This window comes from Marmota marmota, unplaced genomic scaffold, assembly GCF_001458135.2.
Source record: "Marmota marmota marmota unplaced genomic scaffold, marMar, whole genome shotgun sequence".
In the NCBI taxonomy this organism is placed as follows: Eukaryota; Metazoa; Chordata; class Mammalia; order Rodentia; family Sciuridae; genus Marmota; species Marmota marmota.
Genome location: NW_026000221.1, coordinates 8,109,541 through 8,122,868, shown reverse-complemented (window position 1 = coordinate 8,122,868; position 13,328 = coordinate 8,109,541). Strand labels below are relative to the sequence as shown.

The window sequence follows — 13,328 nt, the reverse complement described above, 5'->3', positions numbered from 1 at the left end:
ACTCTTGGTGCAAAAAGTTGAGATGAAACCATTCCATTTAGATTTCTCAAATGTACTACCAAATATTTATTAAGTAAACAATCCATGTGTTTTTTAAAAATATCAAATGAAAAACATCTGTGCAATGGCAACTTTATGCTTTTGCATTTTAATGGTGACAAGAGTTCAGCTATTTATGGTTTGTATGCTTAAGATATGCAACAAAGGAATAGTGACAGGAGAGTATTTTAAATAAAGGGGTAGGTAATAAAATAGACTGGGACAATTAAGGCAAAGAAGGAAAAACAGAGGTAAGAAAGGAAAATAATGAGGACGTAAGATTCAAAGAAATGGTTGAAGATGGCTACAAATGTGTTCAATAGCTCCATGTAAATGTTCACTCCCTGGGTCTGATTAGCATAAATAAAAAGCCTCTTTAAAGTCTTAAATATCATCTTATGAATTGGAGCTGTATGGGAAAACGTGCCTGGTTTCTCCTGACCAGCCCGCTGTGAAGTGAGGCAGGATGGAGTAGGTGAGCCCACAGAATTCATCCACCTTTAACATTCTCTCATCTACAATTCAAACCAGAATATTGAACACTATAGACTCAAAAAAAAATCACACAGGAAGCACATGTCATCTAGCTTAGCCTTAAGCCTTCAAAAAGAAAACCAACTTAGCATTTGCTCTTTTCCAATATCATACTTTACAATCATTTCTGATAATTGAATAATCTTTATCAGATATTGAGAAATTCAGACCTTCAAACTAACTGAACCAGCAACCTCCCTAACATTCATCAGTTATCCTAAGACCAAATTTAACTCCCAGGCAATTTCTTATATAGATAGAATAATTAAACCATAAAATGCTCTCCATGAACAAAAATCACTCTTCAAGCTATGGCTTTCTCTCTTATTTCCTTTTCAAAGGAAAGGTACCTTTTAATTCTTCCATATTAACACTTTAAAGGACAATGTCCATTCATCCTTATCTCTTGAACTGTGGTTTCTGTAATGAAACTAAAGATTCAGAATTTTCCTATCAGCTAATGATTCTGCCCATTTCAGGCTGAATATATTCAGTGTGAAGGCGTTAGGTGATTAATTGACCATTAAAATGAATGATGGTCTAGACAGGATGTACAAAAATACAGGAGACTTTTGAGACATATAAGCTATTATAAGAGATACCTATTTCAAAGTTAGTAAACCCAGAAGAGATTTAATTAACTCATCCAGCAAATATTTGGTATGTGCGAGGCAGTGGACTAGATGATACATTTGTAGCATCAGAGGAAAGATCAGATTGCTATTTTTATGAGCACAAATATAGACAAGAGAGTCAATCCCAAAGTCTAAAGTGCACCCAAGCTGTTTCTAGCTGTGTCCTTTGCATGTCCTGCATTCTGTGGCTAAGTGCAGACCCATACAGCAAACCCTAAACCACAAATGCCCATCTCAGGAAAAAGGATCATTTCAATAAACCATGCAAACTTTCTATTGGCAAAAATTGTATGCAAACCAGTTACAAATACAAGTACCCCTTTTAGTGAATTGGGTCCTGATTTTTTTCCTTCTCTCTCCCTCTTTATTGATTTAGTGTCTCTTCTTTTATGTCTATTTGACTACAATCATTGTTAATAGGTTAGAGTAGTTCAAAGGGTCTCTAACCTCTAGAATCACAATGACTTGTAGATACAGAGAAACAATGTGATGTGCTCAACTTAACTTTTTAAATATATCTATTTCTTTGTGTTTTTGAAGTCATGTAGCGTAAGTTCTGTTGATTAAAATGTGACCTTTCTTATTGGACTAACAAGACAAAATTGTAGGTTATAAATCTATTGACATATAACACCATAGCCACAAATGATTGCCTATTTTTGTAGCACTATTTTGGTTACAAAGTCTCTTAGGCAATGCATAAGGATAATATAGCCTCTAAAATCAAATTATAAGAAGGAATATAAGTGATTTCCTTATAACTTTTTTTTTAGCTTGAGGATATAATAGCACATATCTTGATTCAAACTGAGGACTGCTGCCTAATATTTTAATGTGGTGATTCTAAAATTTTTGAGAATCAGGTATTGCTTTCCCTGATTGTTTAATTCGCCACTAGCACGCGTTCCTTATCCTCAAGCAAAAGTTTAAAAGATTATAGACCTCATGCAGTTCTGTTTTTTTTTTCTTTTGAATAAATCAGATACATTGTTTCTCTAGATTTACATATAGAAAATTGAGATGTGGTGGGTATTAGACTAACGCTTTAGTGATAGGAAGAAGAGGCTGATTTCTCACATTTGTGTAAAACATTTTCCTACCTAACTACCATCTGGTCCGCATTAATTTCCTCTCATAGCCATAGCTTTCCATTACCAATGAGTTTTCCATGTATTTGCAGCATATGGTCCAGGAAATCTTTCTACAGAGAATGTGTCCCTTAGGCATATATTTCCCCTAGATTACCATATTAAGAAATGTTCTCCCTAAACCATACTTATGGCATTACCATAAAATTGCCCCTTGAACACACTTAAATTGAAAGTGTTCAAAATGCATATCAATTCAGGTAAAAGAAATTCTTGCTACTTGGAGAGGAAGATTTTTCCTTCCTCCTTTTTCCTATCTCTCTACAAAACTATTTCTAATTGTTTGCTTATACTGAGTGCTAAATTCTCTCTTAGGCTGGCCATATATTTTACTAAAACAGTCTTGAATTCAGGAGTGGAAAATAGAAGTTATGTTTTAGACCTCGATGTAAGCAAAGAGGAAATATAGGAAATTCCATGTTTCCCTTTCTCAGGCTGATTTCCCTGCCCCTGTTCTCTTATCAGTATTAGGAGATGAGATGTGAAACTCAGAAACATAAAAACAAAAAGTCTAGAAGCAAGCATTCCTTGAGTCTTAAATGCACATATTTTTAGCAGTGGGATATGAAGCAGACTATTTCAACAAAGCGGATGTTTGAAGCTGTGTGGGAGCCACACAAGTTCTGCATAGAAAGTGACTTCTTAAACATTACCAAAGCTTTATGGCAGTATTTAAGTGTGGTGTTTCCAGAGAAATCATCATAGCTTAGATGAGCCACTTGGCTTGCTTTACCCACGAAGCAAAATCCTAAAATTAAAAAAAAAAAAATTTTTTTTTAAATGTTTTCTGTAATTTGCAATATTATAGTCTCCCCGGACTCCAACATTCAATAATAATTGTGGGGGGGAAATAGAATGCAATGCATTTATCATTATTATCTCTCTTTCAGTATTTATTTATCATGCATACAATGATCACATACAAGGCTAGAGGTTTGGGAGTTATTGTGAATCTGCCCTACTTTCTATCAAAGGCACTGATTACACATGCACAGTAGTTGTCCTGATGTCTTTTTAAAAACTGTTCCAAGAGACTGCTATAGGTAAAATGGTTTAATAAGCCAAAGACTCCAGTAGAAATTCACAGGGTGGTTATATTTCATTTCTACCAGACAGAATAGGTAGTAGGGTTTCTTTAAATCATGGTGACAGCTTAGATCAAAGCACCTGATAGAATCTGCATTCAATCTTGTGCAGTGATGGAGCGAGAGCCTACAGATGTGTTCACAGGAAATGTCCACTATATCTGCCGAAACTCCCTGCCTAGCCATTCTCCTGGCATTAGCCTATGGGAGGCTACTTTAAATCTCAAAATCTCTCTTTTTTCTGGTTTGAATCATTTCAATGAGACCTCAAAAACAACATCTCATAAATATAAGTCATGAAACTATGAAACCAACTTTATTGGAATAAAACACACAAGGCACAGCCATAACACATAACAATTGAGGCCTCCTTTCTAGTGAAAAAGAGGTGGAGGCAGATCCCTTTGGAAAGCAGGAACTCCTTCCAGAACAGGGAGTGCCTGTGAAGTTGAGCCCATGCTAAAGACAAGACATTCCATGCAGCCGGCATGGGAAGGGCTCAGGACAGTGGAGCTACTTGCGATAGAAAAGATACATCCACTACCACCATAAACCTGTCTCACCCATCATAGTGTCCCATGGTGGACACTTTCTGTCTTTAATGCTGCCCTGGGGATGACCAGAGAAGGGCCACTAACATTTCTTCAGCCTCTAGTTTCAGACACTGTGCTAGATACTTTGACCATTATGTCACTTTATCCTCCCAACATTGGGAGGTATCCTTATCCCCATGGTGTTCGAAGAGACACTAAGTGGTTCCTGGGGCTCACCCCCACCATTACCTCCATTAATCCTTGCCATTTCTAGGGCCCTTTCCCCTCAGTCTCTCAGCCCACTCCTGGCCTCTGAGCAAAGGGAATGTGGGTCTCTCTGGTGATGTTTTCCCTAACTGTATTTGTGATAAAAACAGGGCACGCCAGTTCCCTCTTGCCCAGCACCACCACATCAGATGCAGCGGCTCAAGAGGGGTATGAGTCTAGGGGAGGAATTCCGGACTGGAAGGACCTGTTCGATTCACCTGACAGCACAGATCCTTTTGGGGCAGTGTCTTCCCATAATCACCAAGACAAGAAGGGTAAGGCCTTGGAAATGCCTCCTCCTTGGTGGGGAGAGTTGGGGGGGAAAGCGGGGAGGACTGTGTAACTGCTTCCAGCTAAGTCTAAACAGCATTTAGGAACCTCCAATGTACCACTACTGAAAACTTCTCAAAATTAAGACTGACAGTCCAACCTTCATATGAGGCTTGATCCTAAATTATTTCTGGACCAAAGAGAAACCACACAAAACAAATAACACTTCTCTGAGCTTCTTCCACCCAGAAGAGGTGTGGCCTGGCTCAAATCAGATGCTGGCTCCAGAGATCCCTTTCCACTCCTCTCAGTCACATGCTGTGATTTTTTTTTTTTTTTTTGGACCCTCTCTCTTCCCACCATAATGTGATGGAATGTCGTGCGGACTTTGGCAAGTAAATGTAATCCAAGTAAAAGCCCATTAATCAGTGAATTGAGAAATAGCCAGACAAAGTCTTTTCTGGCTGGTAGCATCTCTCCCTCTCACATGGTGCTGAATTTGAATAGGGCCGTGGTCCTCAGACTACTGTAATTGCCCTCAGAGGACAACAGCTGAAACAAAAATATGTCATTTAATCAAGTAGAATTGCTATGCATTTAAAATGGAAAGGAAGCCATGCTAAATGAAAGGGACTCTACTGTGAACTGTCCTAAATTCTCCTTTGCTTTCTTTGCCCGACTGCGGACAGGAAATGTCATCTCTTTTTTCGCCATTTGCTGCTTCTGGTAACACATCCTACTTCAGTAGCAGCTGCAACCAAAGAGGCCTTTACTTGTCCAAAAAACAGTCTTGTAAATCAGAGGCTGAAAAGCCCAGTTATGTTGCTGAGCTGTTTTCCCCCATTCAAAATTGTTAACTTCTATATGTTTTCAAGAATTTCATGCAAACTGGGTGTGAGTTTTGAGGGCAGAGCAGCCCCCATGACCCCTGAAGACAGTCTCTGTCGTGTCGTCTCCCAGAGTTTTCTGCACACACATATCTCCATCTTTACTTCAATAGAATATTTCCTGAGCAGACCCATGCTGAAGTTTCATCATGCTTTTTGCTTTCCCTTTCCTGAGAGTGCTCTGTACTCTCCTGTCCTATTTCCGCAGCCAAAATGTAAAGATCAACCCAACCCCTTTTATCTTGCTCTTGAGCATGTCCCCTTCGCTGATTTTATTATTCTTCTATAGACTTTCACTCTTAATATACCCTGCCTCAAATCTATTTAAAGGGAAAAAAAAAGAGAGAAAGAAAGAAAAAGCAGGTTTTGTCTCACCAGCCTCTCTGTTCTTAACATCCCAAGAAAGCAACCAATGGAGGAGAAACTGCCTGACAGGCCACAAGCCCCAGCATGTGCCATTATTTGTGATGTGTGGCTCCAGACCTCAGATGTATTGGTCTTGGCTGTGTTCAAGAAGAGACAGCTTAGTAAAAATCACTTTGTTTTTGCCCACTGTGATTTTTTTAGAAAAACAGTCTTTCCAGTAAAGTCCTAACTATGTCAACCAAATATCTAGCTGTTGGTTGCAGTAATTTACTCTTCACTGAGAGGGGTGGCATGGATTTTCTCCAATCGTTAACTCCCCAAAGGAATGGAGGTTCTCAAAGAATCCAATTAACACTTTGACAGATTGTTTGAAAATTCGGCATTGTTCATTCTCTTGGGTCTTATTGTGAATATTGACAAAGCTGGAAGCAGGCTGCATATTGTCAAACAATGGTGGCAGAGGTGATTGCATGGGTGTTTAACATGATCACTGTTCTTGTGCTATTAACTCCTTGCCTTGCCCTGTCAAATTTGAGTTTGATTTTGACAATTGATGATATGTTTGATGGGGCAATGCCAATGAGTTTGTTAAGCAGAAATTTGAAAAAGATATAGCTGAGTGTTCCTTTTACCATGATTTTTTTTATGATTTTAATTTCCATTTTGCTCTGAATTATTTTTTTTTTCTGTTTACCGTTCATGATTTATTTCAAGCTTTTGTTTTCGTTTTGCCAAGCACTATGTGGTATGACTTGGTGATGGCGTTACTCTGTTGGAAAAGTCTTGGTCCTTTTCTGACTCATTATGATGTCCCTTAACCTGAACCAATCTGTGACTCCCTTGCTTCTTTTCATTCCCTGACGTTGGTGCCTTAATGATGTCACACCCGTGTGCGCAGCATCTCCTGGGATGCGGGAGTTCCGTGGGTTTCCTTGATGGCCTTTTGATGGGTGTTCTTTTCACTGGGTCGATTGTCTCATGGGAATGTGACATTTGTGTGCTCCAGCTTTGGAAGCTAAATATACTCTGGAATTGTTTCTAAAATATTCCTACATTTCCCTGCTAAGCAGAAAGTGTGTCTGCTGACCAACGAGCTGAGGAAGAGGCAAGTGTCCAATGCCCACTGAAAAAGAGCCAGTGAGCAAAATGAGTTCAACAGCTCTCGTCTGCAGATCTGTTGATGCCCCGGGCTGGTCCCCTTGTCTGCCCCAGTTCGTGCTCCAAACAGTTCTGCATTTCCAGAGTATGTTTGCTTGCCTTTTTCTTTCTTTTCCTTGCTGTGTCTTTCGTCTTAATTTAATTCCCGTGCGTCCTTCTCATTCTGTCCAAGCACTGCTCGCACCTTGCCGTCTAACCCCCTTCTGCTACCATTGTTCTTAGCCTCCCCCTTTCACAGTAATAGGCCCAAAGCCCCCTGCCCTCTATGGAACATTCCAAGGCTCTTTCCTTCTAAACTGGGATCAGCATTTGGAAGCTGTACGTATATATAGTTCTCACTAATAAAGTGTAGGAGGAGACCTGCAAAGCATACAGAAGCATTATCATAGAAAAATGAAGTAATTTTCTCTCTCAGTAACTGGCCTTGCCCTTCATTACCCTACTGGCCTTGTCTAATGTCTCTTGTCCTTGCTGCTTTTCTTTAAAATTGCCTGATATCTTTCAAGCCCTGGATTCATTAGTAAAAAAACACAGTCGACCGCTCTGTTTTTATCTCTGGGTCCCTCGATGTCTGGAGCCTCCAGAGCCAGCCCTTTAATCACCAAGCTGATAAATTAGATGCAGCCCTGACTACTTCTTTCCTGGTTTGGCCACATCTAAAAATATATATTATTTATTCATCCAATAACTATTGAGGTGGTAATGGGTAGTTACATAGGGGCTCTAATTACATGTAAATAAGAAAGAAAACCCCATTTATTTTTAGATCTGGCTTATTCCACACCTAACAGCAAAAGAAATAAGAGCTTCTTTTTTTAGGTTAAACAATCCTGAGAGTGAATAGCCACTCCTGTGCCTCTTGTTTCTTACCAAAAGTAACAATGTCATAAAACTGATTTCCAAGAAGACTGCAAGACTGGGGAGGAAGTTAGCCTGGTACAAAGTTGCTAGGACTGCTGTGTAGCAGAAATGTAAAATCTAAACCCCAACTACTGCCATTAGGACACAGCACAAATCCTGAATGGAAGAGAAGCCCATATTTCTGATTTTGTTTTATAGCGTTCTTGTGTGCTCTCAGAAAGTAGATGAAATAGTAAATATAGAAAAAGGAGTTCTCATTTGCTGAAAAATGCCAGAATTGTATGCTTATATAATTTAGGGAATCTTTAAAGTGAAGTATTATCACATAATTATATTTGGGTAAAAGATACGGCCATTATAAATAAGGAAAGCATGGAGAAACAGAATTTGAGTTTGAGGTGACATGAATAATTTAAACCAAAATGTAAATGTTGACTATGTTTTAATCGATGTGCAAGCTGTTTGTGTAAGCAATTTGTAGTTGGGAAAATAATATTCCAGTAAGATTCATAAAGTCTGTAAAGGATGATGAGCACGCTTAGTTATTGTATGAATCACAGAGTTTATCAACAATCCTCTCTATAGGTAATTACTTACTCCTTTCACGTACAGTGGCCTGTGACTGTCTTGCCTCAGTGGTAAGTGCAGCTCCAGACTTCATGATTTAGGGGCTCAGGGACAGCATGGTCTTCAGGAATACTGAATCATGTGGTAGAACTTTTTACCTTTTGTGGTTCTCTTTCAGTGTGCTTGATTAGGTCAAGGAATAAGTCTCAGTTTGGTCCTTGATCATTAACAGCTCCCTAAACTTGCCACCACCCCTGTTTGACAAAGAGAGTATGGGCTTTAGACTGCTGCTATATCTTAGAGCTGGATCCAGCTGGAATTAACATTGTTTCACTTTCAGTTAATTCTATTTTTATAGTTACCCTCTATCTATGAAAAATGACACCTGTTTCCATTTATGTCAGTGTTGTAAAGTTTCCATTTGAAATACATTTTAAAGACGATTTAAATACTAAGTACATAGTAATGCAGGAGGTAGTAGAGAAATAAAATCTTAAGTAAATAATTTGGTATGTGAGGCTCATTGGCATGGTTAACCTTGTACAATTAGCAATTCACTGAGTAAAGTTTAGGTATCTCTGGTCTAAAGCAATTAAAAGGATCTTGTGAAGATTAAACTACTACCAAGATCAGGAGACTGAGGCAGGAGGATCACAAGTTCAAGCCCAGTCTGGGCAATTTAGTGAGACCCTGTCGCAAAAGAAAAAGTAAAAAGGGCTAGGAATGTAGCTTAGTAGTAGAGCACCTCTGGGTTCAATCCCCAGTAGCAAAAAAAAAAAAAAAAAAAGGCANAAAAAAAAAAAAAAGGCAACAGCTGAGTATAGTGGTGCATGCCTGTAATCCCAGAGATTTGGGAGGCTGAGGCAGCAGATTACAAATTGAGGCTAGCCTCAACAATGTAGCAAGGCCTTATCTCAAAATTAAGAAGGAGTGGGGATGTAACTCAGGGGTAAAGTACCCCTGGGTTCAATCCCCTGTACCCTACCCTACCCGCAACACACACACAAAGAACTGCTATCAAGAACTTTCCTTCTGACACTCGGAAGGATGACAGTCAATGACCTCAACCCTCTGTTGGTTGGGCACTGCAAAGCCAAGCATATGCATGCATCAGTCTGAGTGTTGAGATTACATCATCCTGTGCTCTTCGGATTCCTTTTCAACCTTCCGAGCTTTGTGATTGAGTATGGGAAGTTTGGTCAAGTAGGAATTTAAAGAAAAATGGATTCAGACTAAAAAGAAATTAGCCACTCTAGGCTTGTTAAGCATCTGGCATTTTTTTTTTCTCCATTCCCATAGTGAGCACCCTAGTGTAGGCTGCAGCTAGTAATTACTTAAATTGTAGAAGCTTACCTGCAGCATCTCTGCATCCCAGATACTTTTCTGGTATCTATAAGGACTCTAGTACTATAGTTTTTCCCTCACTTGACAAACCTTACTCTTTGCCCTTCTTTTCCTTTTCTACCATTCACTCTTTACCTATGCTGAATTCCAAACACTCAGAGTGATCTTTGTTCATGAACAGACAGAGATCAGCTCATGAGTGCACATAGTTAATAATAGACTGGAGTCTGATTACTCTTGCATTGTAACACCCTCCAATGCCTAAAATCTACAGCATTGGGATTCTAAAGTTCCCAGTTCTCCCAATGAGGAAGATAATTTCTTGGCTCCTGTCAAATCATATATAAGTGATTATATGTACAGAGAAATTTATTCCTGATGACAGTAATATGGAAAGGAAAATAGGCGTTCTTCTTTTCCTAACCTAAACTTGGACTGAATTTTTCCTGCTATTTCTTCAGTAACATTGCTGTAGCAAAAATAATGTTTTCTGTAGTGTCTCAAGCAAAATTTATCACTCATTTTGTAGTGCAATTTTGATGTCAATGAGAAGTTTGGGGCTATCATAGAAACAGACATGGTTCCTGTCCAAGAAATATCAAACTGCCAGACAGACAAAACACAAGTAGACACAAAAGCAGAGAAAAAAAAAATATGCTTTATGGTCACTACTGTCTTTGTGAACAGAGAGAGAACATACACAACAGACTTTAGAAAAAGATACTGGACAACTAAAGGCAACTTGGCAGGACAGAGCAAGGACACGACCCTCTGAAACCATTTTTCAGCTCCTTCTCTTTGGTCTTTTCCTTCCGTACCAATATTATAGCAATAATATATCTCTAGGCAAAGAAGGCAAGGAAAATGAGGGATGTTGGGTGCAGGATTCATGTTTAAAATTTTGCAGGAATGCTGCTGGCCAACTCTGACTTTATTTTTAAAAATAGGTCAAGCTTTACTTCAAAAAAACAAAACACTAGGCTCACACTGATTTGCATAGCTTTTACCAGTGAGGCATAGTATGGCAGCCATTCTTTTAGATTTAAGGTAGAGCAAGACAGTCTTCAGGAGACTTCAGAGAAAGAGTTCAGTCTTATGGGGAGTCCTCTGAAAGGGCAAGGTCTCTTACTTCCATTGAACAATTGGAAAATAATGGAATCAGGGAGAAAAGAAACATATATGGTCAGAGGCAAGGAACACTAAGAGGAGGAATAGATGGTTGATATTCCAAGAACCTTTTTGAATTAGAGTTCATTTATTTGTTTTGAGGACATTAGGAAAGGTATCATGCAAAGTTCATAAGAAATCTGGTATACGGTGGTGCTGCTGTTGTTGGTAATGAAACATTAGAGATTCTTAAAATTTAGTGTTAGTTTTTTTATTTGTAAATTGTGCTATGCCAGTCCTGTAAAGATTCAATATTGTTTTTATAACTCAAACTACTTTAACCAACTAAAGGTTTGAATGCCTATAAAGAATGTTTATGGCTGTAATCCCAGCATCTTGGGAGGCTGAGACAGGAGGATCATGAGTTCAAAGCCAGCCTCAGCAATTTAGCAAGGCCTTAAGTAAATTAGGGAGACCCTGTCTCAAAATATAGAAAAGGCTGGGGATGTGTGTCAACAGCTAAGTGCCCATGGGTTAGATCCCTGGTACCAAAATAAATAAATAAATAAATAAATAAATAAATAAATAAAAATAAATGTTGTGGGAATCATGAGAAACACACTGTGGGGAAATAGAAGAGTAGGGTTGTTGCACAAAATATAATGTGCCCACTTATTTGAACTTCAGATGCATCTGAATACTGTTTTTAAACATTTATTTATTTATTTATATTTGAGAGAGAGAGAGAGAGAGAGAGTTTTAACATTTATTTTTTTTAGTTTTCGGCGGACACAACATCTTTGTTGGTATGTGGTGCTCAGGATCGAACCCGGGCCGCACGCATGCCAGGCGAGCGCGCTACCGCTTGAGCCACATCCCCAGCCCGTTTTTAAATATTTAGATAAAACTAAATAGTTTTACTGTAAGCATATCCCAAATATTGCATAGGACATACTATTCTCTGAAACATTACTGTTTATATCTGAAGCTTAAATTTAACCTAGTATCCTATATATTTTTTGCTCTATTAATCCCATTAAAGAGATTGCAGGTAACTTATTCAGTGAAGCTATAGAAGACATAGTCTTTAGATGATATTGGCCCTTTAACTCTTGGAAATCTACAGTAACCCAAATCAGAGTTTGAGTAAAAAAAATAAATTATTCACATTTAATTTCAGAAATGATTACTCAAAGTTACATATGTGTTTGTACTGTGATAAAGAGTAATTTAAAAGATTATCACTGAAATCAAGTTTTCAAATGACACTTTTAAGTGAGGAAAGCTCAGAAAAAAAAAAAAAATTGTTCCTGAACAGGAGCTCCATTAAAAACAATTGATTCTTTAATTTTCTTTAACCTCAAGTTTTCTTCAACATGCATTTTTGGTCTCTTTCAGAAAGTACCAGAAAATAGTAGTGATATTGATAACCCTATTCACAAGGAAAGCTGTACAAAATCCTTTCCTTTTTTTCTTCACTCATTCAACAGACATTCAGCAAACACATACTAGACATGAACATGATGTTGAGTATTACAGAAGATACAGTTTTGAATTCAACATAAGCCTGCCCTCAGGTAGCTTGCAGTCAGCCTAGCAAGGGAGGTGCACAGGTGGTCTGCCTAACTGGGGCAGAAAGATTCTTGAGAGAAAAGTGAAGGAGAGAAGGGAGAGCAGAGCCCTGAGGGAGTCAAGGGAGTGACTGATGGGGTTGGGTGGAACACCAAGCACTGAAGGAAAGATGGATTTCAGGAGCAGGGGAAGGGGAGGACATTCCATGGCAAATAAATTTCATGATCAAGACAAAAAGCTGTAAAAGTACAACATGAGATGATAAAGGGGAAAGTGGTATGGGGTGACCATAGTGATAAAGTAAACAGAGGGCTGGAGTGGGGGCTGAGATTGAAATGGTCATCTTAGTGCCATGCTTTGGCTTTAGCTACAGGCAGTGGGGGATAGGATGATAGGTGGTGGGAAGAGGGACCCAAGGGGCGGGGGAGGAAGGAAAGGACAAAAGTAGAGAGATTGATAGGTGATATATAGTAAATTGACTATGTAATTATATGAGGTTATTAATTACATATACACCATGAATTTGGGAAGAGGAACTTTGCATCAATTTAGAATCTACAGTGTCTGTTACTACGTATCCCTGACATATTTTCCTGGTAGATGCTTTTTTGCCAAACTAAGAACTTTCTTCCAGGTAAAGTCCCCCAAGGCAAGCTAAATTCCAAACAAGGGCTTTCTCTGTCATTTTGGTTAAAACATTGGGGTGCATGGCTTATAACAGACATTTTATTAAGGGCAGATTTTGAAATTAGAGGAGGCGGAGAAAGAAATGAGAATGTAATCCAGGGTACTACCCTATATTTTTTACTATATTATTTCTTTGTCACCTCCCAGGAAAAGAGTCTATTTGTGGCCTATGGCTTTTCTTTAAAGGACTGAAGAAAACAGCATGGTAAACAGGTCAGGTGCTGGTCCTCAAATAGACCAAGTGGCACTTCCCCCCCCCCCCCCCCCC

At 38.8% G+C, this 13,328-nt stretch overlaps 1 protein-coding gene across 4 annotated transcripts in view; it reads left to right on the top strand.

Annotated features, from left to right (window-relative positions):
• The window catches only part of Sema6a (semaphorin 6A), a 127,801-nt gene that overhangs the window by 99,427 nt on the left and 15,046 nt on the right, over window positions 1-13,328 (top strand). For 3 of the 4 annotated variants that reach the window (XM_015488607.2, XM_048792281.1, XM_048792283.1), the window contains one exon: window positions 4,352-4,516. The exons of the other annotated variant lie outside the window; for it this stretch is intronic. In XM_015488607.2, the coding sequence (XP_015344093.1) occupies window positions 4,352-4,516 (165 nt within the window). The remainder of the gene's footprint in view (window positions 1-4,351; window positions 4,517-13,328) is intronic. 4 annotated transcript variants of the gene reach the window in all.